The 24617-nt window shown below is 36.6% G+C and overlaps 1 protein-coding gene across 13 annotated transcripts in view; it reads left to right on the forward strand.

Annotated features, from left to right (window-relative positions):
- C3H4orf33 (chromosome 3 C4orf33 homolog) overlaps positions 1 to 24617 on the forward strand; it is a 46273-nt gene that overhangs the window by 4206 nt on the left and 17450 nt on the right. For 3 of the 13 annotated variants that reach the window (XM_054486828.2, XM_063664125.1, XM_054486830.2), the window contains exons 2-7: positions 5116 to 5305; positions 9107 to 9167; positions 17890 to 17941; positions 18056 to 18255; positions 18974 to 19108; positions 20268 to 21260. In XM_054486828.2, coding sequence (XP_054342803.1) covers positions 5125 to 5305; positions 9107 to 9167; positions 17890 to 17941; positions 18056 to 18255; positions 18974 to 19108; positions 20268 to 20373 — 735 coding nt within the window. In that variant the 5' untranslated portion in view covers positions 5116 to 5124 and the 3' untranslated portion in view covers positions 20374 to 21260. The other 10 variants (XM_054486832.2, XM_063664126.1, XM_054486831.2 and 7 more) reach the window with 5 other exon arrangements.

A 24617-nucleotide genomic window follows, 5' to 3' on the forward strand; every position in this document is an offset into this window, starting at 1 on the left:
ACCTTGCTTTTTTTCACTTCACAACATATTTTAGCATAGATGTTAATTTAGAGCTGCCTCATTCATTTTAGCAGTTATACAGTGTTTCATTGTATGGTATAGCATAATTTTTCTTACCAGTCCTCTACTGATGGGTATTTAAGTTGCTTCCAACATTTTGTTATTATGAACAATGCTACCACAAATATCCTCAACGCTTGTGTCATTTTGAATATGTGCAGGTATAGTAACTCCTAGAACTAGAATTATTTTTGTCAAAGGATAGTTGCATTGTTATTTTGATAGATATTGACGTATTGCTCTTCACAGAGGCTATGTCAATTATGCCTCACCAGCAATATATGATTTTTTTCTCAATGCCCTCATTAACACAGCATGTTATCAGACTTTCTGATCCTTGCCAGTCTAAGTGAAAAATGGTAATTTATTGTGGTTTTAATTTGCATTTCTGTCATTATAAGTGAACATTTTGCATTTTCTGTGAACTGGCTGTTCATAATTTTTGGTCACTTTTCTGTTGGAGTGTTGGTCTTTTCCTTATTGATTTCTAGGAGCTCTTTGTGCATTAAAGAAATTAGTTATTTGTATCAAGTATGAATTGCATATACTTTTTCCCAGACTTTTGATTTTGTTAATGATAGGCTTTTGGGGTAAAGGGAACTTGGGAAGGAGGTTTTTGCTTTTTTACTGTTATTTATTTATTATTAAAAAAAATTCAACTTTTATTTTAGATCCAGGGGATACATGTGCAGGTTTGTCACATGGTTATATTGCATGATGCTGAGATTTGGGGTACGAATGATCCCATCACCTGGGTAGTGAGCATAGTATCCAGTAGTTAGTTTTTCAACCCTTGCCCCTTCCTTCCCTTCCCCCTCTAGTAGTCCCCAGTGTCTATTGTTGCCATCTTTATGTCCACGAGTACCTAATGTTTAATTTCCACTTATAAGTGAAAATATGTGGTATTTGGTTTTCTGTACTTTCATTAATTTGCTTAGAATAATAGCCTCCAGCTGCATCCATGTTAGTTTTGTTATGTAGTAAAATGTTTGGGTTTTGGTTTGTATTTTAAAAGGTTTTCTCTACTAATGCAGGGAAAGCCCAGATTTGGGGCTCAGCCCAGGAGGGTTCTTGGCTTCATGCAGGAAAGGATTCACGAGCAAAAGCAAGTTTATCAGAGCAACAAAGTACAGGAAAATGGCTGCTCCATAGACAGAGTAGAAGCAGCAGCTCCCATGAATTGTTGGCCAGCTGTATACACAACAATTCCCTGGTTATATGCTAAATAAGGGGTGGGTTATTCATGCATTTTCCAGAAAAGTAGGAAGGGTTCCCAGAACTGAGAGTTCCTCCCTTTTTTAAACCATATAAGGTAACTTCTAGGAGTTGCCATGGCATTTGTAAACTGTCATGCCACTGTTGGGAGTTTCTTTCTGCATGCTACTGCATTATAATTAATGTGTAATGAGCAGTGAGGGCAACTAGAGATCACTTTTGTTGCCATCTTGGTTTTAGCTGGTTGTGGCCAGTTTCTTTGCTGCATCTTGTTTTGATAAGATTCTGTTTCAATCAGTGGGACCTTGGTGCTCAGAAAACAAGTCCAGCTCATCTGCTACCTTACTACTATAAGATTTTATTTAACTCTCTTTTTATTTCCTGTTTTTATATGATTTTGATTTTTATGTTTAAATCTTTGATTCATCTAAAACTTACTTTGGTATAAGGATCCCACTGAATTAAATTGGACTGCAAAATGAACCAACTGATGTTGGAAACGGGGACCTCATTGATTAGTTACATGAGAACTATCCCAAACTCCTGTAGACTTATTATATATTATTTCCCCAGCACCTGGTATGGTACCTGAAATAAGATGAGTGCTTAATAAATGCTTGATAAACTAAATTGAAGGGATTTTCTGGGTTTATTATCTTTGTTATTAGCCATTGTATTGATCTGATATGTAGTGTTAAATGAGATGACGATACCATGAACACAGTAGGTTTCTCCTGCACAAAATCTAGAGTGTTAGATCCAGGGACTAGAAAAATTATTCACTCAACAAATAAATAGTAACCATCACTTATAGGCATTCTAGCTGGGTTCAGGGAGTCAATAAACAAATATGTCATGCCATATAATTGCCATGTAAGAATAGAAATAGAGCAGTGTGCAGGTTAATAGAGAATGACCAGGAGGGGAGCGCTAGCCCAAGAGGTGAAGGACATTGACAATTAAGTTGTCTTTACTTAATGAACACATGTTCAAATACAGAGAAATTGAAAGGTTGTGGGGGTTAAATCTCTGAAGATTACAGAAGGAGAATCATCTGTCTCTAGTTTATGTTAGTTTTAAACTAGACTGTTAACTACTGGGCAGGACGGACTATACTTTTTAGGTTAATTTTTATAAATATTATGCATACTTAGATTGACGTCAATGTTCTTTAAGTGACATAAAGTTTTAAAAAAATAAACAAATTTGTTATTGCAATAAGAAACGAAAGTTGTTTATGCAATGAAAGCCAAAATTATATTCTGTCTTTGGACTGATCAGCCATGCACTATTCCCTACTTGTGGAAGTCTAGTCACTATTTTTTGCAGTAATTTTCAAATAATGCTCAAAGAAACCTTAGGGGGGAAAAGCAGAAGGAACCAGTAGAAAGGTTTGAGGTACTCACTACCTAATTCTTAACAATGGTAACTTTGCTTTTATCTTTTACTTCTTATCTTCCAGATAAAATTACATTTTGAAGTAATTTGAAACCTATGCAAGCTTGTCTGACCCAAGGCCCATGGGCTACATGTGGCCCAGGACGGCTTAGAATGCAGCCCAACACAAATTCATAAACATTATGGATTGTCTTGTGATTTTTTTTTTTTTTTGGCTCATCAGCTATTGTTAGTGTTAGTGCATTTTATGTGTGGCCCAAGACACACATTCTTCTTCTTCCAATGTGGTCCAGGGAAGTCAAAAGATTGGACACACCTGCTATAAAGTCTACCTCACTCTGACCATGAGACCCACCATGTGTGCATGGAAATGATAGGCCACTTTTAGTAGCATATCACTGGATATCACTGGATATCACTGGATATGGTTTTATTCCATTTAGACATAGAATTGATTGCCTGAATGTGCTGGGAATTAAGAAGTCCCTAGTGGAAACCCACTGATTAAGATAGGGATCTCTTTAATGTATGCAGAATTTTTGTGGATTTGGTGGTTGTATGAAGAATAAGTGAATCTACCAGAACTTCCTAGTAGCTAAGGTATATATTGCCAAAATTGTCAAGAATTATCAAGCTCTGAATTAGGAGAATAGCATTTTCTCTCAGCCTATTGGTGTCAGAATCAGTCATTCAGCATTTATTCTTATTTCTTCCTATATGCTGCATGAGGATACTTATTACTACCAAAATTTAGGGTAGAGGATTATACATTTTTTTTGTAGAATGTGCCTTGATGTTTCAACTAACGAAAATAAATTTATTATTGAGGTATTTTATTCCATATAATCCACTTAAATCAGAACCAATTTATATAGTCTTATCACTCATTGAGCTTCTATCAGTAATGAAGAATATGAGTTGCTGAACATTTCTTCTGAAATGCTATTAGCTTTCTTCAAATGGGTTATAATACCAGAATTGTTTAATTTTAGAGATTATCTAGTAAAATTTGTGAGCATATAGTGAAAATTAGTAAAAGCTATATGCTTTAGAAAAAGGTTTTTAGAGGTCTTGGATTTCTTATGTTACACAGAGCTTGTACATTTGGATCTCCCACTGCTTAGCTCGTAGTAGGTTTTCAATACATATTCACTGAATTAAATTTATTCCAAATTTAGTAACTTCGTTAATTACAGTAAAAGACTGTAAATAACTTATGAAGCAAAGGAATGCATTCAAAGATTTCAGATAAAAGAAGTTACAGTTTGGAAAAGTTATCAGGTACTAAGTGAGATTATCTTTTGGATAAAACATAGGATCTAGTATAATTTGGGGGGTCCACCACTCCTAAAATAAAATTTTCATCTCCTTGCAGATTTCTGAAATGTCTTCATCTGGGAAAACATTGTTGACATTGGTTTAATTTCTAAATATGCTTGTCATGTGACCTTGGACAAATCTGTTCCATTTGTAATGAGGACAGTAATAGTTTCTCTGCAAGTTTGTAGTGCAATTAAATGAGACGGTGTTTAGAAAATGCCCTATCCATAGTATTCAAAAATGTGATTTTATCAATGCATTACAATACTATGTCCTTCTATTGAATACTTAGAACACTAATTTAAAATGCAAAAACTGCTTTTTTGTAGGTACTTAGTCTATTTCAAAGTTTAAATGACTGCAGATTCTGTTCCCATTTTTCAGTTGAAGAGAGGTAATTAACCAAGCAAGCAGTCATTTAACAGTTAAAATATTAAAACTGAAAGTGTATATGCTGGGACAAAGGAAGGCAAAAGTCAACTCTACTAACTTTTAAATGATTGGAACTCCCCATCCCCAACCCCCATGAAGGAAAGGATTTTGGCCAAAAGAACAGGTGTTAACAGCACTGCTTCTACTGATTTATGGAGATTTTTTTAATTAAGTTGAATTTTATTATAAAGATCTTGATTCCCAGAGGATCCAGTAACTGAGACACCTGCACACTTTACAATAAATAAAAGACATGAGAACCCATGGTGCTTATAGTTACAGTTAAGTATATTAACAATTTTTGCAGTAGACTTCATTACAATTAAGAAATGATTTTGATGCACTGTTTACAACAGCACTAGAGCCAAATCTAGACTTTTAACACTTTTATCACTTTTCATGTTGAGGTTGATAGTGTTTCTATGGCAGCAATTAAAAACAAAGTTAAATAAAAAAGTGTTAAATCTAGAAGTTTTAAAACCTCTAGGAACTAGTTACCTGTTTTAGACTAGAACTCAGAGTCCGTGCTTTGGCACAACACAAGATAGCCTTTTGACTCCCAGGACTGTGCTCTTGCCACTCTGCTGCCTTTCCTGTCTGCTGTTTGGCATTGAAATTTTCATTTCATTTCCAACTAAAGAAAACATTTGTATATTGTTGAACAGTTTGTTTTAACATATTTTCTTTTAGAGTCTTCAGATGGATTTTAAAATTGAACACACTTGGGATGGTTTTCCAGTGAAGCACGAGCCAGTATTTATCAGGCTGAATCCAGGTGACAGAGGAGTGATGATGGACATTAGTGCTCCATTTTTCAATGATCCTCCAGCCCCTCTTGGAGAACCAGGAAAACCTTTCAATGAACTGTGGGATTATGAAGGTAAGTGGAAGTACTGTATTTTATTGCAAACATAAATCTTCTTATAATAACCTCTCACAGAACTATTATTTTATCTTGCTGTTGGGAAGTAAGTGCTTCTGAGCAATCGACATGTACAGTTTCTGATATTTCCTACCAATCTCTCATTCTTTTTCTCCATTACCTATGTGACTTTAACTATGTAGCAAAAACAGTTAAAAAATGGCAATTACAAATCCAGATTTTTATTTATTTATTTATTTTTATTTTTATTTTTTTGAGACGGAGCTTCACTCTGTTGCCCAGGTTGGAGTGCAGTGGCGCAATCTCGGCTCATTGCAAGGTCCGCCTCCTGGGTTCATGCCATTATCCTGCCTCAGCCTCCCTAGTAGCTGGGACTACAGGTGCCTGCCACCATGCCCGGCTAATTTTTTGTATTTTTAGTAGAGACTGGGTTTCACTGTGTTAGCCAGGATGGTCTTGATCTGCTGACCTCGTGATCTGCCCACCTCAGCCTCCCAAAGTGCTGGGATTACAGGTGTGAGCCACCTCACCTGGCCGCAAATCCAGATTTTTTTATTGCTGCCTTATTTTCTTCCTTTATTTCTGTTACCTATGCTGAGAAGAGTTCAGGATTCCTGTTTTGTATTTAAGTATCTTTAAATTACCACTCTAACCTTATAAATCTTCTTTATGGAAGATTTGGAGTGTTTTACTTATTGTAGAAACACTATCAACCTCAATACGAAATGTAGTTTTTACTTTATCCTGGCAACTCATCTCACATATCAAAGTAAGACATGACATAAAATTACACTGTTTCAGGTTTGCTCTATGATCTCCTTCTACTGTATCCTAATTAAGCTATCAGATTCATCTTTCTGAAATACTCGTCATGATACCATTTCCCAGATGATAAATCATTACTATCCCTAGAATAAAGTTCAAACCCTTCCTTTAAGCTTTCAGCATACTTATGAATTGGGCCACCATATTCAACCAAAAGCTCTTAACCTATGTACCTTCTCATTCTATTCCCCCTGCCTGTAATGCATAGTTCGAGATCTAATTCATGACCCATTTCTTCAAAGAAGATTTTGATGAATCTTGTAGTCAATATGTCTAGTTTATGCCATTTGTAAGCACACATTTTGTCAGTGTTAATTTGTCGTATGTTAAACATATATTGTCTTATTGATACAAAACTGGTATATATTATCTTCCTAATGGAATACACACTAATGTGACTTACCTGCTAGAGGAACTACAGACATGAAACTCAACAAATTCTAACCTCAACTCACCTACTTCTTTCATAAACCAGTTCTTTACCTAATTGCCCAATATCAATAAATGGTACTAACAATGCATTAAATCACCAAATCTAAAAAATTGTGAGATCTTTCTAAGATATCCTTCTTTGACACTCTCCATTATTTGGATTTATTTACTAAGTCCCATCAGTTTTGCCTCCTAAATATTCCTCTAACTCAGTATCTCCTCTTCATTCCCACTATCCTTGCCAAGTTAGGCTTTCATCATCTTTTACCTTGGTTAGGGCAGAACCTTCTAAATAGTCTTTTAGCCCTTAAGCCCATACTTCACTTAGAAGCCAGAGTGCTATATCTAAAATGAAAATTTAAACTCATCCTTCCGCTACCTAAAAACCTTCTCAGGATCCTTTTCCTCTCAAGGTAAGTTTTGTCCTTCTTAATATGATCTCTATATAAGACTTTCTATGACCTGGCCCCTTATTCTCTGTAGCACCACCAGCTTCTCCTACATTGAAAGGTTTGCCTGGTAAGACTGAACTGTTCGTAGTTCTTTAAATAAGCTACAATATTTCCTAATTGTGTACCCTTGATTTTACTGTTGTCTTGCCCTAGAATGCTGTTTCTATCATTCTTCACCTAGTTCCAAATCATCTTTCAAGACAGAGCTTAAATAGCAACTTCTCCAGGAATCCTTCACTAAACCACTTCTTTGAGCTAAACATCTGTTTTCTATTTTTTCCTGTAGCAATGCATGCATCTTCCATTTTGGAACTTTTATTAAAATTTTCCACTTTAGTATCTGATTAGATTGTAAGCTAATAAAGGTATTTCCAGAATCTGATATAGTGTTTAATACAGAGAAGCTGCAAAAGTATTTGTAACATGATGATGGAAAGTAGAAAGCAGAAGATATATATGTGCATCTGAGTGTGTGTGTGTGTGTGATATATATATACACACGTATGTATAGTGAGAGAGAGAGTATGTGTGCTTATGTATGTATGTATGTATCTATTTTATATATATGGAGAGAAAGAGAGAGATCTATTTTAAGAAATTAGTTCACACAATTGTGGCAGCTAGCAAGTCCACTCTTCCCTGGGTCTTCAGTCAACTGGCTGGAAAACCCACTCTTCCCTGGGTCTTCAGTCAGCCAGCTGGAGAGCTGATGTTGCAGTTCAAATCTGAAGGCTGTCTGCTGGTAGAATTCCTCTCTTGAGGGAGGTCAGTCTTTTTTTCTATGAAGGCCTTAAACTGATTGGATAAGCCCCAGCCACATTATAGAGGGAAACCTGTTCTACTAAAAGTCTACTGATTTTGATGTTAATCTCATCTTTAAAAAATGGCTTCACAGAAACAACTAGAATAATATGTTACAAAATATCTGGATACCATGGCCTAGTTAAGTTGACAGATACAATTAACTATCACAGTAGACATTCTAATTTGTCTATATAAAAGATTTAAAAAGGGACAATAAGATTATCTGAATTGCTGGCAGAATTATGTCTATATTTTAGCTATTTTATTATAAAAATAACACATGGAAAATTGGAAACAACCTAAATGTCTATCCATAAAGGATTAAGTGAGTAAGTTATAATATTCTATAAAATAATACTATTCAGTCATTAAAATAGTATGTAGAAGCACAGAAAAGGTCTGGCAGGTTTTAGACCAAAGGGGAAGAAAAGGGCTTTGACTTTTTACTTCATATATATATTGTTTTAATTATTTACAAGAAAGATGTATATGTTCAAAATTGAACAATTTTAAAAATAGCAATATTCAGAAATTTCCAGAAAATTATAAAAAAGAAAAGAAAGATCACCTACCTAAATTCCTGCAACCACAGATATGCAGTCGTTAACATTTTTGTGCACATTTTGCAGACATCTAGACATAGATACACATGCAATTTTAATGTCACGCACATTTTGGTTGCTGTTCTGCAGCTGACTTATCGAATATCATGGATATCTTCCTATATCAACAAATATTTAATGGTATCTTTGATTTTAATAGCTGCATTGTATTCCATTGTTTATGGAATACATGAATTCCATAATTTCCTTAACAGTTCTCCTGTATAATAGGAGATGTATTTAGAGAATAAGAGATAATCTTATGTAATAGGAGATAGTCATTTAGATCATTTCTAATTTTTCAACAGTACTCTAATGAATGGCATTATACTTAATTCTTTTCTCAGTTGTCAGATTATTTTCTTAGGATAAATTCCTAGAAGAAGATAACTGGCTCAAAGTTTATGTGATAATGTTAATTTCTTTACAACCTGACCAGGACTAGTTTTAATTAATCTTTTCAATATGTGGCAATCTGATATGTGAGAAAATTGTTGATGATTTATTTCCTATATATTTCTTCTTCCAGGCAATGTCTGTTTTCTTTGCTCTTTTTCCTATTGGGGATAGTATTATAATTAAGAACAGTTAATTCATTTTATATTCTAAAGGAATAAACAAATTATTTATTGTTGAAAAGCAATATTAAATATCTCAATATGTTATATCTCTGTTTTCAAAAGTTGTGGAAGCATTTTTCTTGAATGATATAACTGAGCAATATTTAGAAGTTGAACTTTGTCCGTAAGTATAAAATGTTTTTTCTTACTTGTTACTACATAATTTGAACGTATTATTTTCTAGTTATAAATGATATAGTAAAAGCTCATTAATTCCAGTTAACTAGTAAGAATGGTACTCTGAATTTGCTTGAATGATATACTTTTATATATTTCTTAGTTTCAAGTACAGAGCACATATTTAGAATGTATGTTTAGAATATACTCATATTCTAAATGTTTGAAAATCCTATATCAATATTTTCAGTTCATTAATGTAGATTTTTCTAATAAATTTCAAAATAATTTTTTTCAAAATGAAAAGTCATTATAAAACAAAAACTCTTTCTCATTATTTACTCAATAAATTTGCATTATTATATATAGCTGTTCAGAAATAAAAGGAGAGATATGGGTATAATTAATTGAGCTAGCTTATAAAAATGTTTCTTTTAGGGGATTTTTAAATGACTAGATGAAACTTTAATTTTATGTATTACATAATTATGTATTCATGTATTCCATTCTTTATTCATCATACATTTATTAAGTATATGCTGTGTCACTTCTGCATTCAGTGCCAGGGTTAAAAACTAAATCACATATAGATTTTCTTAGACTCATTAAAAATATTAACCTTGGACTGTCTTTGTTCAGGTTTAACTGTCTCTTGGGAATCCTGTTTACCTGGCTGGCAAACTATTTCTTTTTTCCTGTAGATGTACACCTATTATCTAAATTATAGCACATTTAAAATTAATAAAGTATTTAATAATGAAATATTTCTTTATATTGCAGTTATTCATTTGAAATGCCATTTATTTTTTTTTTTTTTCATTTTTTTTTATTATTATTATTATAATTATTATTATTATACTTTAGGCTCTATGGTACATGTGCGCAACGTGCAGGTAAGTTACATATGTATACATGTGCCATGCTGGTGCGCTGCACCCACCAACTCGTCATCTAGCATTAGGTATATCTCCCAATGCTATCCCTCCCCCCTCCCCCCACCCCACAACAGTCCCCGAAGTGTGATGTTCCCCTTCCTGTGTCCATGTGTTCTCATTGTTCAATTCTCACCTATGAGTGAGAATATGCGGTGTTTGGTTTTTTGTTCTTGCGATAGTTTACTGAGAATGATGATTTCCAATTTCATCCATGTCCCTACAAAGGACGTGAACTCATCATTTTTTATGGCTGCATAGTATTCCATGGTGTATATGTGCCACATTTTCTTAATCCAGTCTATCATTGTTGGACATTTGGGTTGGTTCCAAGTCTTTGCTATTGTGAATAATGCCGCAATAAACATACGTGTGCATGTGTCTTTATAGCAGCATGATTTATAGTCCTTTGGGTATATACCCAGTAATGGGATGGCTGGGTCAAATGGAATTTCTAATTCTAGATCCCTGAGGAATCGCCACACTGACTTCCACAAGGGTTGAACTAGTTTACAGTCCCACCAACAGTGTAAAAGTGTTCCTATTTCTCCACATCCTCTCCAGCACCTGTTGTTTCCTGACTTTTTAATGATTGCCATTCTAACTGGTGTGAGATGGTATCTCATTGTGGTTTTGATTTGCATTTCTCTGATGGCCAGTGATGGTGAGCATTTTTTCATGTGTTTTTTGGCTGCATAAATGTCTTCTTTTGAGAAGTGTCTGTTCATGTCCTTCGCCCACTTTTTGATGGGGTTGTTTGTTTTTTTCTTGTAAATTTGTTGGAGTTCATTGTAGATTCTGGATATTAGCCCTTTGTCAGATGAGTAGGTTGCGAAAATTTTCTCCCATTTTGTAGGTTGCCTGTTCACTCTGATGGTAGTTTCCTTTGCTGTGCAGAAGCTCTTTAGTTTAATTAGATCCCATTTGTCAATTTTGGCTTTTGTTGCCATTGCTTTTGGAGTTTTAGACATGAAGTCCTTGCCCATGCCTATGTCCTGAATGGTATTGCCTAGGTTTTCTTCTAGGGTTTTTATGGTTTTAGGTCTAACATTTAAGTCTTTAATCCATCTTGAATTAATTTTTGTATAAGGTGTAAGGAAGGGATCCAGTTTCAGCTTTCTACATATGGCTAGCCAGTTTTCCCAGCACCATTTATTAAATAGGGAATCCTTTCCCCATTTCTTGTTTTTGTCAGGTTTGTCAAAGATCAGATAGTTGTAGATATGTGACGTTATTTCTGAGGGCTCTGTTCTGTTCCATTGATCTATATCTCTGTTTTGGTACCAGTACCATGCTGTTTTGGTTACTGTAGCCTTGTAGTATAGTTTGAAGTCAGGTAGCGTGATGCCTCCAGCTTTGTTCTTTTGGCTTAGGATTGACTTGGCGATGCGGGCTCTTTTTTGGTTCCATATGAACTTTAAAGTAGTTTTTTCCAATTCTGTGAAGAAAGTCATTGGTAACTTGATGGGGATGGCATTGAATCTGTAAATTACCTTGGGAAGGATGGCCATTTTCATGATATTGATTCTTCCTACCCATGAGCATGGAATGTTCTTCCATTTGTTTGTATCCTCTTTTATTTCCTTGAGCAGTGGTTTGTAGTTCTCCTTGAAGAGGTCCTTCACATCCCTTGTAAGTTGGATTCCTAGGTATTTTATTCTCTTTGAAGCAATTGTGAATGGGAGTTCACTCATGATTTGGCTCTCTGTTTGTCTGTTATTGATGTATAAGAATGCTTGTGATTTTTGTACATTGATTTTGTATCCTGAGACTTTGCTGAAGTTGCTTATCAGCTCAAGGAGATTTTGGGCTGAGACAATGGGGTTTTCTAGATATACTATCATGTCATCTGCAAACAGGGACAATTTGACTTCCTCTTTTCCTAATTGAATACCCTTGATTTCCTTCTCTTGCCTAATTGCCCTGGCCAGAACTTCCAACACTATGTTGAATAGAAGTGGTGAGAGAGGGCATCCCTGTCTTGTGCCAGTTTTCAAAGGGAATGCTTCCAGTTTTTGCCCATTCAGTATGATATTGGCTGTGGGTTTGTCATAAATAGCTCTTATTATTTTGAGATACGTCCCATCAATACCTAATTTATTGAGAGTTTTTAGCATGAAGGGTTGTTGAATTTTGTCAAAGGCCTTTTCTGCATCTATTGAGATAATCATGTGGTTTTTGACTTTGGTTCTGTTTATATGCTGGATTACATTTATTGATTTGCGTATATTGAACCAGCCTTGCATCCCAGGGATGAAGCCCACTTGATCATGGTGGATAAGCTTTTTGATGTGCTGCTGGATTCTGTTTGCCAGTATTTTATTGAGGATTTTTGCATCAATGTTCATCAAGGATATTGGTCTAAAATTCTCTTTTTTTGTTGTGTCTCTGCCAGGCTTTGGTATCAGGATGATGCTGGCCTCATAAAATGAGTTAGGGAGGATTCCCTCTTTTTCTATTGATTGGAATAGTTTCAGAAGGAATGGTACCAGCTCCTCCTTGTACCTCTGGTAGAATTCGGCTGTGAACCCATCTGGTCCTGGACTTTTTTTGGTTGGTAAGCTATTGATTATTGCCACAATTTCAGCTCCTGTTATTGGTCTATTCAGAGATTCAACTTCTTCCTGGTTTAGTCTTGGGAGGGTGTATGTGTTGAGGAATTTATCCATTTCTTCTAGATTTTCTAGTTTATTTGCGTAGAGGTGTTTGTAATATTCTCTGATGGTAGTTTGTATTTCTGTGGGATCAGTGGTGATATCCCCTTTATCATTTTTTATTGCATCTATTTGATTCTTCTCTCTTTTTTTCTTTATTAATCTTGCTAGTGGTCTATCAATTTTGTTGATCCTCTCAAAAAACCAGCTCCTGGATTCATTAATTTTTTGAAGGGTTTTTTGTGTCTCTATTTCCTTCAGTTCTGCTCTGATTTTAGTTATTTCTTGCCTTCTGCTAGCTTTTGAATGTGTTTGCTCTTGCTTTTCTAGTTCTTTTAATTGTGATGTTAGGGTGTCAATTTTGGATCTTTCCTGCTTTCTCTTGTGGGCATTTAGTGCTATAAATTTCCCTCTACACACTGCTTTAAATGCATCCCAGAGATTCTGGTATGTTGTGTCTTGGTTCTCGTTGGTTTCAAAGAACATCTTTATTTCTGCCTTCATTTCGTTATGTACCCAGTAGTCATTCAGGAGCAGGTTGTTCAGTTTCCACGTAGTTGAGCGGTTTTGAGTGAGATTCTTAATCCTGAGTTCTAGCTTGATTGCACTGTGATCTGAGAGATAGTTTGTTATAATTTCTGTTCTTTTACATTTATTGAGGAGAGCTTTACTTCCAAGTATATGGTCAATTTTGGAATAGGTGTGGTGTGGTGCTGAAAAAAATGTATATTCTGTTGATTTGGGGTGGAGAGTTCTGTAGATGTCTATTAGGTCTGCTTGGTGCAGAGCTGAGTTCAATTCCTGGGTATCCTTGTTGATTTTCTGTCTCGTTGATCTGTCTAATGTTGACAGTGGGGTGTTAAAGTCTCCCATTATTAATGTTTGGGAGTTTAAGTCTCTTTGTAGGTCACTCAGGACTTGCTTTATGAATTTGGGTGCTCCTGTATTGGGTGCATATATATTTAGGATAGTTAGCTCTTCTTGTTGAATTAATCCCTTTACCATTATGTAATGGCCTTCTTTGTCTCTTTTGATCTTTGTTGGTTTAAAGTCTGTTTTATCAGAGACTAGGATTGCAACCCCTGCCTTTTTTTGTTTTCCATTTGCTTGGTAGATCTTCCTCCATCCTTTTATTTTGAGCCTATGTGTGTCTCTGCACGTGAGATGGGTTTCCTGAATACAGCACACTGATGGGTCTTGAGTCTTTATCCAATTTGCCAGTCTGTGTCTTTTAATTGGAGCATTTAGTCCATTTACATTTAAAGTTAATATTGTTATGTGTGAATCTGATCCTGTCATTATGACGTTAGCTGGTTATTTTGCTCGTTAGTTGATGCAGTCCCTTCCTAGTCTCGATGGTCTTTACAATTCGGTATGATTTTGCAGTGGCTGGTACCGGTTGTGCCTTTCCATGTTTAGCGCTTCCTTCAGGAGCTCTTTTAGGGCAGGCCTGGTGGTGACAAAATCTCTTAGCATTTGCTTGTCTGTAAAGTATTTTATTTCTCCTTCACTTATGAAGCTTAGTTTGGCAGGATATGAAATTCTGGGTTGAAAATTCTTTTCTTTAAGAATGTTGAATATGGGCCCCCACTCTCTTCTGGCTTGTAGGGTTTCTGCCGAGAGATCCGCTGTTAGTCTGATGGGCTTCCCTTTGATGGTAACCCGACCTTTCTCTCTGGCTGCCCTTAACATTTTTTCCTTCATTTCAACTTTGGTGAATCTGACAATTATGTGTCTTGGAGTTGCTCTTCTCGAGGAGTATCTCTGTGGCGTTCTCTGTATTTCCTGAATCTGAATGTTGGCCTGCCTTGCTAGATTGGGGAAGTTCTCCTGGATAATATCCTGCAGAGTGTTTTCCAACTTGTTTCCATTCTCCCCGTCACTTTCAGGTACACCAATCAGACGTAGATTTGGTCTTTTCACATAGTCCCACATTTCTTGGAGGCTTTGCTCATTTCTTTTTATTCTTTTTTCTCTAAACTTCCCTTCTCGCTTCATTTCATTCATTTCATCTTCCAGGGCTGATACCCTTTCTTCCATTTGATCGCATCGGCTCCTGAGGCTTCTGCATTCTTCACGTAGTTCTCGAGCCTTGGTTTTCAGCTCCATCAGCTCCTTTAAGCACTTCTCTGTATTGGTTATTCTAGTTATACATTCTTCTAAATTTTTTTCAAAGTTTTCAACTTCTTTGCCTTTGGTTTGAATATCCTCCCGTAGCTCGGAGTAATTTGATCGTCTGAAGCCTTCTTCTCTCAGCTCGTCAAAGTCATTCTCCGTCCAGCTTTGTTCCATTGCTGGTGAGGAACTGCGTTCCTTTGGAGGAGGAGAGGTGCTCTGCATTTTAGAGTTTCCAGTTTTTCTGCTCTGTTTTTTCCCCATCTTTGTGGTTTTATCTACTTTTGGTCTTTGATGATGGTGATGTACAGATGGGTTTTTGGTGTGGATGTCCTTTCTGTTAGTTTTCCTTCTAACAGACAGGACCCTCAGCTGCAGGTCTGTTGGAGTACCTGGCCGGCCGTGTGAGGTGTCAGTCTGCCCCTGCTGGGGGGTGCCTCCCAGTTAGGCTGCTCGGGGGTCAGGGGTCAGGGACCCACTTGAGGAGGCAGTCAGCCCGTTCTCAGATCTCCAGCTGCGTGCTGGGAGAACCACTGCTCTCCTCAAAGCTGTCAGACAGGGACATTTAAGTCTGCAGAGGTTACTGCTGTCTTTTTGTTTGTCTGTGCCCTGCCCCCAGAGGTGGAGCCTACAGAGGCAGGCAGGCCTCCTTGAGCTGTGGTGGGCTCCACCCAGTTCAAGCTTCCAGGCTGCTTTGTTTACCTAAGCGAGCCTGGGCAATGGCGGGCGCCCCTCCCCCAGCCTCGCTGCCGACTTGCTGTTTGGTCTCTGACTGCTGTGCTAGCAATCAGCGAGACTCCGTGGGCGTAGGACCCTCTGAGCCAGGTGCGGGCTATACTCTCCTGGGGCACCGTTTCCTAAGCCCGTCGGAAAAACATAGTATTCGGGTGGGAGTGGCCCGACTTTCCAGGTGCCGTCTGTCACCCCTGGAAAGGGAACTCCCTGACCCCTTGCGCTTCCCGAGTGAGGCAATGCCTCGCCCCTGCTTCGGCTGGCGCACGGTGCACTCACCCACTGACCTGCGCCCACTGTCTGGCACTCCCTAGTGAGATGAACACGGTACCTCAGATGGAAATGCAGAAATCACCCGTCTTCTGCGTCGCTCGCGCTGGGAGCTGTAGACCGGAGCTGTTCCTATTCGGCCATCTTCTGAAATGCCATTTAAATGCCTCTCAGTGTCTAACATTCAGAAGCCATTTCTCCTTTTGTAGGCTGGACAGAGAGCTCCAAACAATTGATTTAAATGAGATTTGTAAATATTCTTTTATTTTGATATTCAGCTAAATCTAATGTAGAAAAGCTAGCTGTTTGCATTATGTTTTTTAAGAAGAATAATCATATACCTTTGTGTGTTACATTTCAACTAACATGCCAAAATTTGTTATTGAAAAATATGGTTAATTCTCATAAACTGCCATGAGAAGTAAGAAAATTTCAACTATTGTGTGCTTATTTTTACCCTACAGGTGAGAAAACTAAGGCAAACATTCATAATTTGTCTAGAGAACAGTAAAGAACTTGGATATCCTAAAATTTTGCCCTTAGTTTTAATTTTATTAGATGATAATATTGGTTCATTTTCATAAAGTGATGACAACACTAGATGAATAGAATAATTAGATTGTCTCTTGTTAAGAAATTACACAGTAATCATTGTGTATAAAATTAATAGATTTTAAAGGTTAAAAAAATTCACAGAGTAGTTTGGTTTCTTATGTATCAGGATAGTTAATAATCAAGAATCATAGTTTTGCTTCAGGCAATCACTTCCTGTAACAGTTTATTAACCTCTAGGAAAGCAACAGGAAGAATTTTTTTTCATTTGCAAGAATTTTTACTCCTGGGATGTACTCCTAAGGCTGCATAATAACCATAAAAATAATCAGAAGACTTTTTAAATGGAAAAGAATACTTGGCTTCTGTTAGAATAGCTTACTGAAGGAAATCCTCCCTGAAAAGCTCTCAAAAGAGTACCTGTATAGAAATGTTTTAATGTATAGGTTTTTCTAGAGTTAGTGAATTTGCTTCATGTAAATACATGAAATCCTTTGGTTCTTAATGACCTGGCTAGTCCCAATTGTACACTGTTATTAGAATTTCCCTTTGAAAATATACTGTGTTCCTTTTTGAAAACATGATGCTGAATGAATGGTAGAAAGCGGGAAAACACAAGAGGCAGACAGGTTGAGGACAGTGTGTAAAAAAATAGACAAAGATTAAAATCTTTAGCCTGTTGACTAGTTGTAGACTGTCTGTGTTTTGCATTTTTTGTTTTCCTAATGAGCTACCAGATAGTTTTCTTATAGAAATAACCTTTATTAAAGTTGTTGAATTCAGACTTGGAAATTGTTGCTTGCTTTAGTTTTTGAAACTCGTTTTATAAAAAACTCCAAATAACATGGTATCTCTCTGACCTTTTTTCATACTTTGTATCATCTAACCAAATGAAGTATTTTATATAATTGTTTCTTTAAAGAATATAAAAAGCAATCTAAACATGAAACTTTATGCATTTGGTGGCAGTTGTCTGGAGAGTGGTAAACCCAAAGATGTCATTTCTAAGCAACTGAACACACTGGCTCTCCCTATAATTATCCAATATTAATATTGCATCTTTTTTTTTTTTTGAGACAGAGTCTTGCTCTGTTGCCACGCTGGAGTACAGTGGCGCTATCTTGGCTCACTGCAACCTCTACCTCCCGGGTTCAAGTGATTCCCCTGCCTCAGCCTCCCAAGTTGCTGGGACTACAGGCACACGCCACCATGCCTGGCTAATTTTTTCTTTATATTTTAGTAGAGACGGAGTTTCACCATGTTGGCCAGGATGGTCTTGATCTCCTGACTTCGTGATCCGCCCGCCTTGGCCTCCCAAAGTGCTGGGTTACAGGCGTAAGCCACCATGCTCAGCCTGCATCTTTTAATTATTTGGAAATTTAGTTGCAAGCACACACATTCCATGTATAAAGGATAGTGAAGACAATAACATTTATGTTTTTCAAACACTCATGAGGAATCTTAATTTTGACAGCCACGGACAGCATTTAGTGCTTTTACTTTCTGGAAGAAGAAATGTGTGGAAAGTAAGTAAATAAAAATAGGAGGCAAAATCATTACGTACACAGTAATACACATATTTCTGTGTTTAAAGTGTAAGCCCAATTTTATCTTTTGTGTTTCACATGTTGTTTCTGTAGCAAGAACTTCCTTTATCATTCAGAGTGTCCAGAGGAGAGACAAAATGGGAAGGCAAAGCTTATCTCCCTTGGAGTTATTTTCCACCAAATGTGACAAAATTCAATTCGTTTGCAATTCATGGATCAGAAGATAAACGAAGTTATGAAGCTCTTTACCCTGTACCTCAGCATGAACTGCAACAAGGACAAAAACCTGATTTGTAAGTAGAAAATAAATGAAGATATGTTCCAAATATACGAGTTTTTTTGAAATTAATTCTTAGTGGAGCAGAAGTAACATTTTTGATCAAAGAAGATGACATATGTGCACAAGTACCTAGTAGAGTCCAATGTTCACTGATGGTCCTCAGAAAATACTTGGTAAACTTTGGACTGACATAATCTCTCTCACTACTGTCAGTAGAGCACTTATTTTTCCATAGTGGTATGAGAAAAGTGTTGTTTGCATGTGAGAAAAGTAAATGTTGGCAATAGCTGATATAGAAGTATGGTCACAAATTCCTTTAAAATTTCTTTCAGAGCTAAAGGGCCAGAGTCATCAGTTTCCTGGTGTGAACAAAAGGTCCCCTGTTACAAGGAAATCTAATCTTCAGTTATCTCTCTAGTTCTCCTCTTCCGGTAATCTCATAAGGATAAAAATATCAACTATGTTTCTAGGCAACACTGCTTATGATAAAAATGACCCTTAAGTGGTAAATTACATCTGGACTGAGAATAATTTTGGATGAACTATAAATATATGATGGAGACAGCATGGCTTTGGGATTCCCTTGTAACAGTCATGTTCCCTGTGGGAACCCTGGAAGCTATGGCTATGGAGTTATTCCAAGAGATATTGCTCTCATGGGGCAGCAGGCATTTGAGCCAAGGTATCTGCTATGCTTTCTCAATTTGAGTCTTGTTTCCTTGCACCTGTAGCTCTCACATAGGCGGACTAGAGCTCCTGGCCAGCCTTATGAATGCTTCATGGACTTCTGCAAGGACTACTCCTTTAGGGAGGAAGCCAGATGCTGTCCTGGGGCAAGCTGTGATTGCTGCTCTGTATCTCTCTAGGTATACTCACTATGGCCAAGGTAGTCTCATGAGTCTGGGCATTTGGAAGAACCTAACAGAGACATCCTAGTGAGCATTGCACTATGGTAGATGGACATTCCTGCCTTTTAACCTGTGGAATGTGCTGCATCGTCCTTCCTCTCCCTGTTTGCTTCTCCTTCCTGTCATGCTCTTACTTTATGCTTCTTTGTCTTTGTCACTTCTAGCATATTTCTTTATTTTGCTTGATATTTTTTCCCCTTTTCCCTTTGCCTTTCTCCCCAATCCTGACATAGCTTTTACCTAGTCTTTTTTCCCCTTCCTTTTTCTTATCCTTCACTGTTTTTTCCTTAATCTCTTACTCTGGGATTGACAATTGTGACTCAAAAACTGACTTATCCTGGCCAGGTGGGCAGAATGAGACAAACGTGTAGTTGCAACTGACTCAAGGTCCTCATATCAAGACATCATGTCTCTCTGGCTCTTCATCAGCTAATACCTTCCTATATTCAGGCTCTTCATTCATACATTATTTGGAAGCTGATCTTAGGTGGAAGTACGATTATACATTGGCCAGGACAGAGCCTAGGCAGAGAGACTTCCTACAGAGTGGGGCTCCACTGCAGCATGTTAGCTAAGCCTTTCTCTCCTCATTAAGCCACAAGAGAAAGCTTCTTAATGTAGTTAAATGGTTTCCTCGAAAGAAAAGAACTGGGATTAATACTCTTTTACGTTAACCTCTCTTGCTTCAGCAGAGAAGGGAATTAAGAAGTCTATCTTATCAATGGAACTGAAACTTTTCAAAACAATTGCTTATATGACTGATATAAATTATATCAAAGTTTGAATATAAAAACATATGCAAGAGCATAATATGATTTGTTTAAAGCTGGATGGAATGAGTCATGTTTTGAGAACTGATTTCTCCTTTCAGCTGTGAGGGAGTTATTTGCAGAATTGAAAGAAGAGTGCTTTGAGATGCAGGTGAATGTTTTCAGAGCTGAGTGTTTGATAGCTAGAGTGAGAAAACTGTACATATAAAATATATCTTACCTTTAGTATTGCTTAAAATAGAATGTTGTCATATTACAGTTGTGACAAAATAAATAGCCCTTCAGGACAACTATTTCACAAATGCATAATTCATTTCAATTCCCACCTTCTTTTTCTTTGCTTTTAGCCATCGCCTAGAATACTTCGAGTCTTTCAGTTTTAATACACTGCTTGGAGAAGCATGGAAACAACCGGAATCAGACCTGTGGCTAATAGAGAAATATGATATATAGGAGTAATAGATAACCATACCGATCATTTTTTCTCTATACCTTTTAAGATAAACAAAAAATAAATATCATTTTTTTAAGATGTCATGTATACATTTCAACGACAAATATTTTCATAGAAGTCACTGAAAATATAGTATCTGTGGCAAATTGTATATGATTAACAAGAAAATATATGATTCTTTGTAGATAATTTCATCTGTAAAGTCACAGTGTTTCTCAGAGTCAGTCCAGGATGTTACATTCCCAGCACACAGTACAGTTATTCTTGAGAACTACAAGTGAAAAAGGGGGAACAATTGAGTTTGTCCAAGGCTACCTAGAGCACTGTCTTGCACTACCTTGTGATTCAACCGTTTCATTCCTAGATATATACCCCAGAAAAATGACTGCTCATAGCAGCTTTATTCTTAATAGCACAAAATTGTAAACAGTCAAATTTCCATCCATAGGAAAATGGATAGACAAACTGCAATATAGTCAGTGGAATACTGTTCATTTAAAAAAGGACTGCTGATACATGCAACAACCTGTATGAATCTCAAAAACATTAAGTTGAGCAAAACAAACCAGACATAACATACTATCTAATTACTTTTATATTAAAGCCACTTCCAGGCAAAACTAGTATTCGATGATAGATACCAGAACAGTGGCTGCTTAGAGTGAGGGCACAGAATTCAAATTGAATGGAAAAGGGGCCTGAGGAAATTTTCTGGGGTGATTGAAATGTTTTGTATTTTGATCTGGATGATGGTTATGTAGCTGCATATATTTGTCAACATTCCTTATGCTGTATGTTTAGATTTGTGATTTTACTATATGTAAATTAATTCCTTAATAAAATACTATTATAAAATAAGCTGTAAATTAAATTGAATTAACTTCAAGTTTACATTGAGTTTATATGTTTCCATTGATCAATCACTAGTGCTTATCGACTTACTCATTTCTTATATATGTTCTCTATCTAAAAAGAGAGCTGGTGTAAGATAAATGCTAACTTTTACAAAAGGTATTATTAAGTATCCTGACTACACATCATGGTGGCAGTGTTAGGCATCTTAGATAAATTGAGAAATTATTCTTAAAACTGATAATAGCAACTAATTAATTTGATATAGAAACGATCTGCCTGTTTTGGATACGAATGGCATATTTTAAATAACCTAGGAGGATTTATTTATAAATTACCTGAATAATTTTATAAATGCATATAAAACTATCAAAATAAAAACAAGATATATTTTAGAGTATCTTGATTTTAGAAGTGAATCAAACACTATGAATTACAGTTTCAGATATAAATCATAACTATAATATGGATAAAAATGAAGCACAAATATGATAGATACAATCACAAAAATATAAAATACTGAATTTGAATGTTACAGCTTGTGAGCTTTCTCAAACCTAACGTGTATCTTTTTAAAATTTGTTTAGATGTTTTTTAAACATCTCTTCTTTCTTTCATCTAGATAAGACATTTCCTTTTCTTCCAATACCAAGCAAGCAAAAATACATTATGTAAACATTTTCTTTTGAAAGGAACATGCATATCAACTACAGAATTTCGGAAAGCTTGTCCATTAGTCAGGTACAAATGATATAGCCTAGAAACCTGTATCCAAGAAACTTTTATTTGAGAGTGGGTGTTTGTAGTAGCCATTTCAAATTTGTTTTTCAACTTCAGGACCATGAAAGAATAATCATCCTTTTGTTTAAAATATGCATAAATGCATTTCTTTGCTGTGATTTGAATTGTTCACTGCAGTGTCAAGCAGATTCTCTCTTCTCACCACCTAAATAGATTACGCAGTGTGCATATTTATTCAGGTGCGTTCTCATGCTTTTTCCCAGCTCCAGGAAAGTGTAAGTCACAGTCTGAAGGAAAATATGCCTTTTATTTTTGGCTCCAAACTCTTTTTTTAAACGTTAAAAAGGTTTTGTGCCACAGGGAAAAAAAAAAACATTTAATTTCCCCTCCTTCTCCTCCTTTTGCTCCTTTTTTAAATGTTAGGCTTTTGGAGGACAGAAGATAATGAGCATAATTAATCTGATATTGAAAAAGAAAGGGTAGCAAGTGGATAAAGCAATTACAGTAAGCCCTCAGCCCTTTTCTCATGCCTCAAAGCTTAAGGATTGTCTCTTCTTTTCCATGTAAATTTCCATAATACTTTACACATTGCTTTGTTAGAGCATTTATTTCACTGTGTCCTAGATAGCTCTTCTGACCCACCTCCTATCCTCTCAGCCTAACTTTTTACTCCAGCAATCAGTTGCATACAGTGAACTGACTGGCCAGTTGCCTCAGCTGTACTATGTATGTCTTACTTCCTGCCCCTAGGGCTTCTCTGCTTCCTCTGCTGTGTGGAACACTTGCAGGAACCCATTTAGCCGTTCTCACACATGAACTACCCTGGATGTGTGAAGGGACTAAAACACCCCATGGGGCACCTCTTGACCAAGGAGGGTGGGAACTGATGGATAACTACTTCTCTGTTACATCCCTCAGTTTAACAATTGTATGGTCCCTTCCACACAGCTCCTCAGAAGTTCTCTTAAAATGATCCCACCCTGATTACCCACAACAGTGGCCAGCTAGTAACACACTTTTGCATTATCTTTCCTTCATTTCCATCATTTTCTGTTTTGCTCTTCCTGGTACCTCTCTCCTCTCTGGAATTACTTAACTACAGTCAACCTCTTTGGAAGTTATTGTCCTATGTTTGCTTCATGGGGAACCCAGGCTAAGTCAGTGATTACCTAAAGCAGCCCTAGAAAGCCGTTCATCAGGATGAGAATCTAGAATTGTATCACAGGGCATTTGGTGACAAGGACCCCATTGTTGGTGGTAATGGCTCTGCTATAAGTAACTTCACAGTTATTAAAACTTTCATGGAGTGGTAGACTGGCTTGAGGTGCAGCTGAGGTACCTGAAGCTATGAAAGCTATCTAGTCATAATGACTCTTCGTGTCAACTGTTCAGCAGGCAAATAGAAGCAGGCTACCATGCAGAGCTAGAGTTATAACTATTAATGGAAGCAGTATAGAGTATGTCCTTCCTAGGGGATTCATTGAGGCAGCCTGTGGTGCTTCAATGTCAAGTGATAACCTTAAATGGGCAACTGTAGCAACCACAGCCTGACAAGGTAAAGCAACTAAGGACTCTGACCCTTTGAGGATGAAGGTCTAGGTCACCTTACCATTCAAACTGCTTGAACCTACTGAAGAGCTTGGCCAAATGTGAGAGAAATACAGAATTTGTGAAGGAAGAGAGAGATGATAACTATCAATTATAGACTTGAAATCAGTTACAGGAGCCACATAACTTGTTCCACTAAATCTTTCACATTTAGTATTTGTGTAATGGCTGCCCACTTCCTTGAAGACTGTGACAGATTGGACTCAATGTGGAATGTGTGTGCCTCTGAGTGCTGCAAGGAGTGGACTGTATTTAATATCTCTTGTGTCCTACCTCACATCCTCTTAGGCCATTTTTCAATTCACCCATTTTACTCTTTGATAGCACTTTACCTCTTTTGTCCCATGTATCTCTAGATTTCTGTATTAGTGCTTTTCTGACACCTCAGTTATTTGAAACACCTGTGGAAATCTGCTAATCTACTCTGACGTATATGCAAACCTGGAAGTTTGAGGGAATTGACAATAGGGACAGGATTCAGTGGATAAATATTCCCCTTTTCTGTCCTTTGGGCAGACAATTCTGAAGTGCATTCCATATAGTTCCTTAGTGGTCTCCAGTAGGACTCCACTAGGGTCTTCAGTTACCTACAGTACTGATCAGTTTAAAAATACAATCTTAGATTGGCTTGCTTTATTTAATTTTTCCAAAGTTCCCAATCCCATTCCTTAGAATCACATTCCAAAATTAATGCACTGCAAACAACCCTCTGCTTTTGTCGGGGGTAGAAGGGGTATCCAGCCTAAGGCACCTAAGTCCAAGAGGAATATGTGCCTAATGAATCTTCTAACTAAACATATATATATCTCATATATGTTTATATATCAACATATATATATCATATATGTTATATAATATATATAGAGAGAAAGAGAGGGAGAGTATAAAATGTGCTGTGTATGTGTGTAGCATATTTTTTGTTAAATCACCATTCCTGGGCCCTACTCATTTTCTGATAATTTCTTATCTTAATTTTGCTCTGAAAGAGCAAAACTTATAAAATTGACTATTGTAACTCTATTTTTTACCAACTATCATTTTT

The sequence above is a fragment of the Pongo pygmaeus genome, chromosome 3 (assembly GCF_028885625.2).
Source record: "Pongo pygmaeus isolate AG05252 chromosome 3, NHGRI_mPonPyg2-v2.0_pri, whole genome shotgun sequence".
Taxonomy (NCBI): domain Eukaryota; kingdom Metazoa; phylum Chordata; class Mammalia; order Primates; family Hominidae; genus Pongo; species Pongo pygmaeus.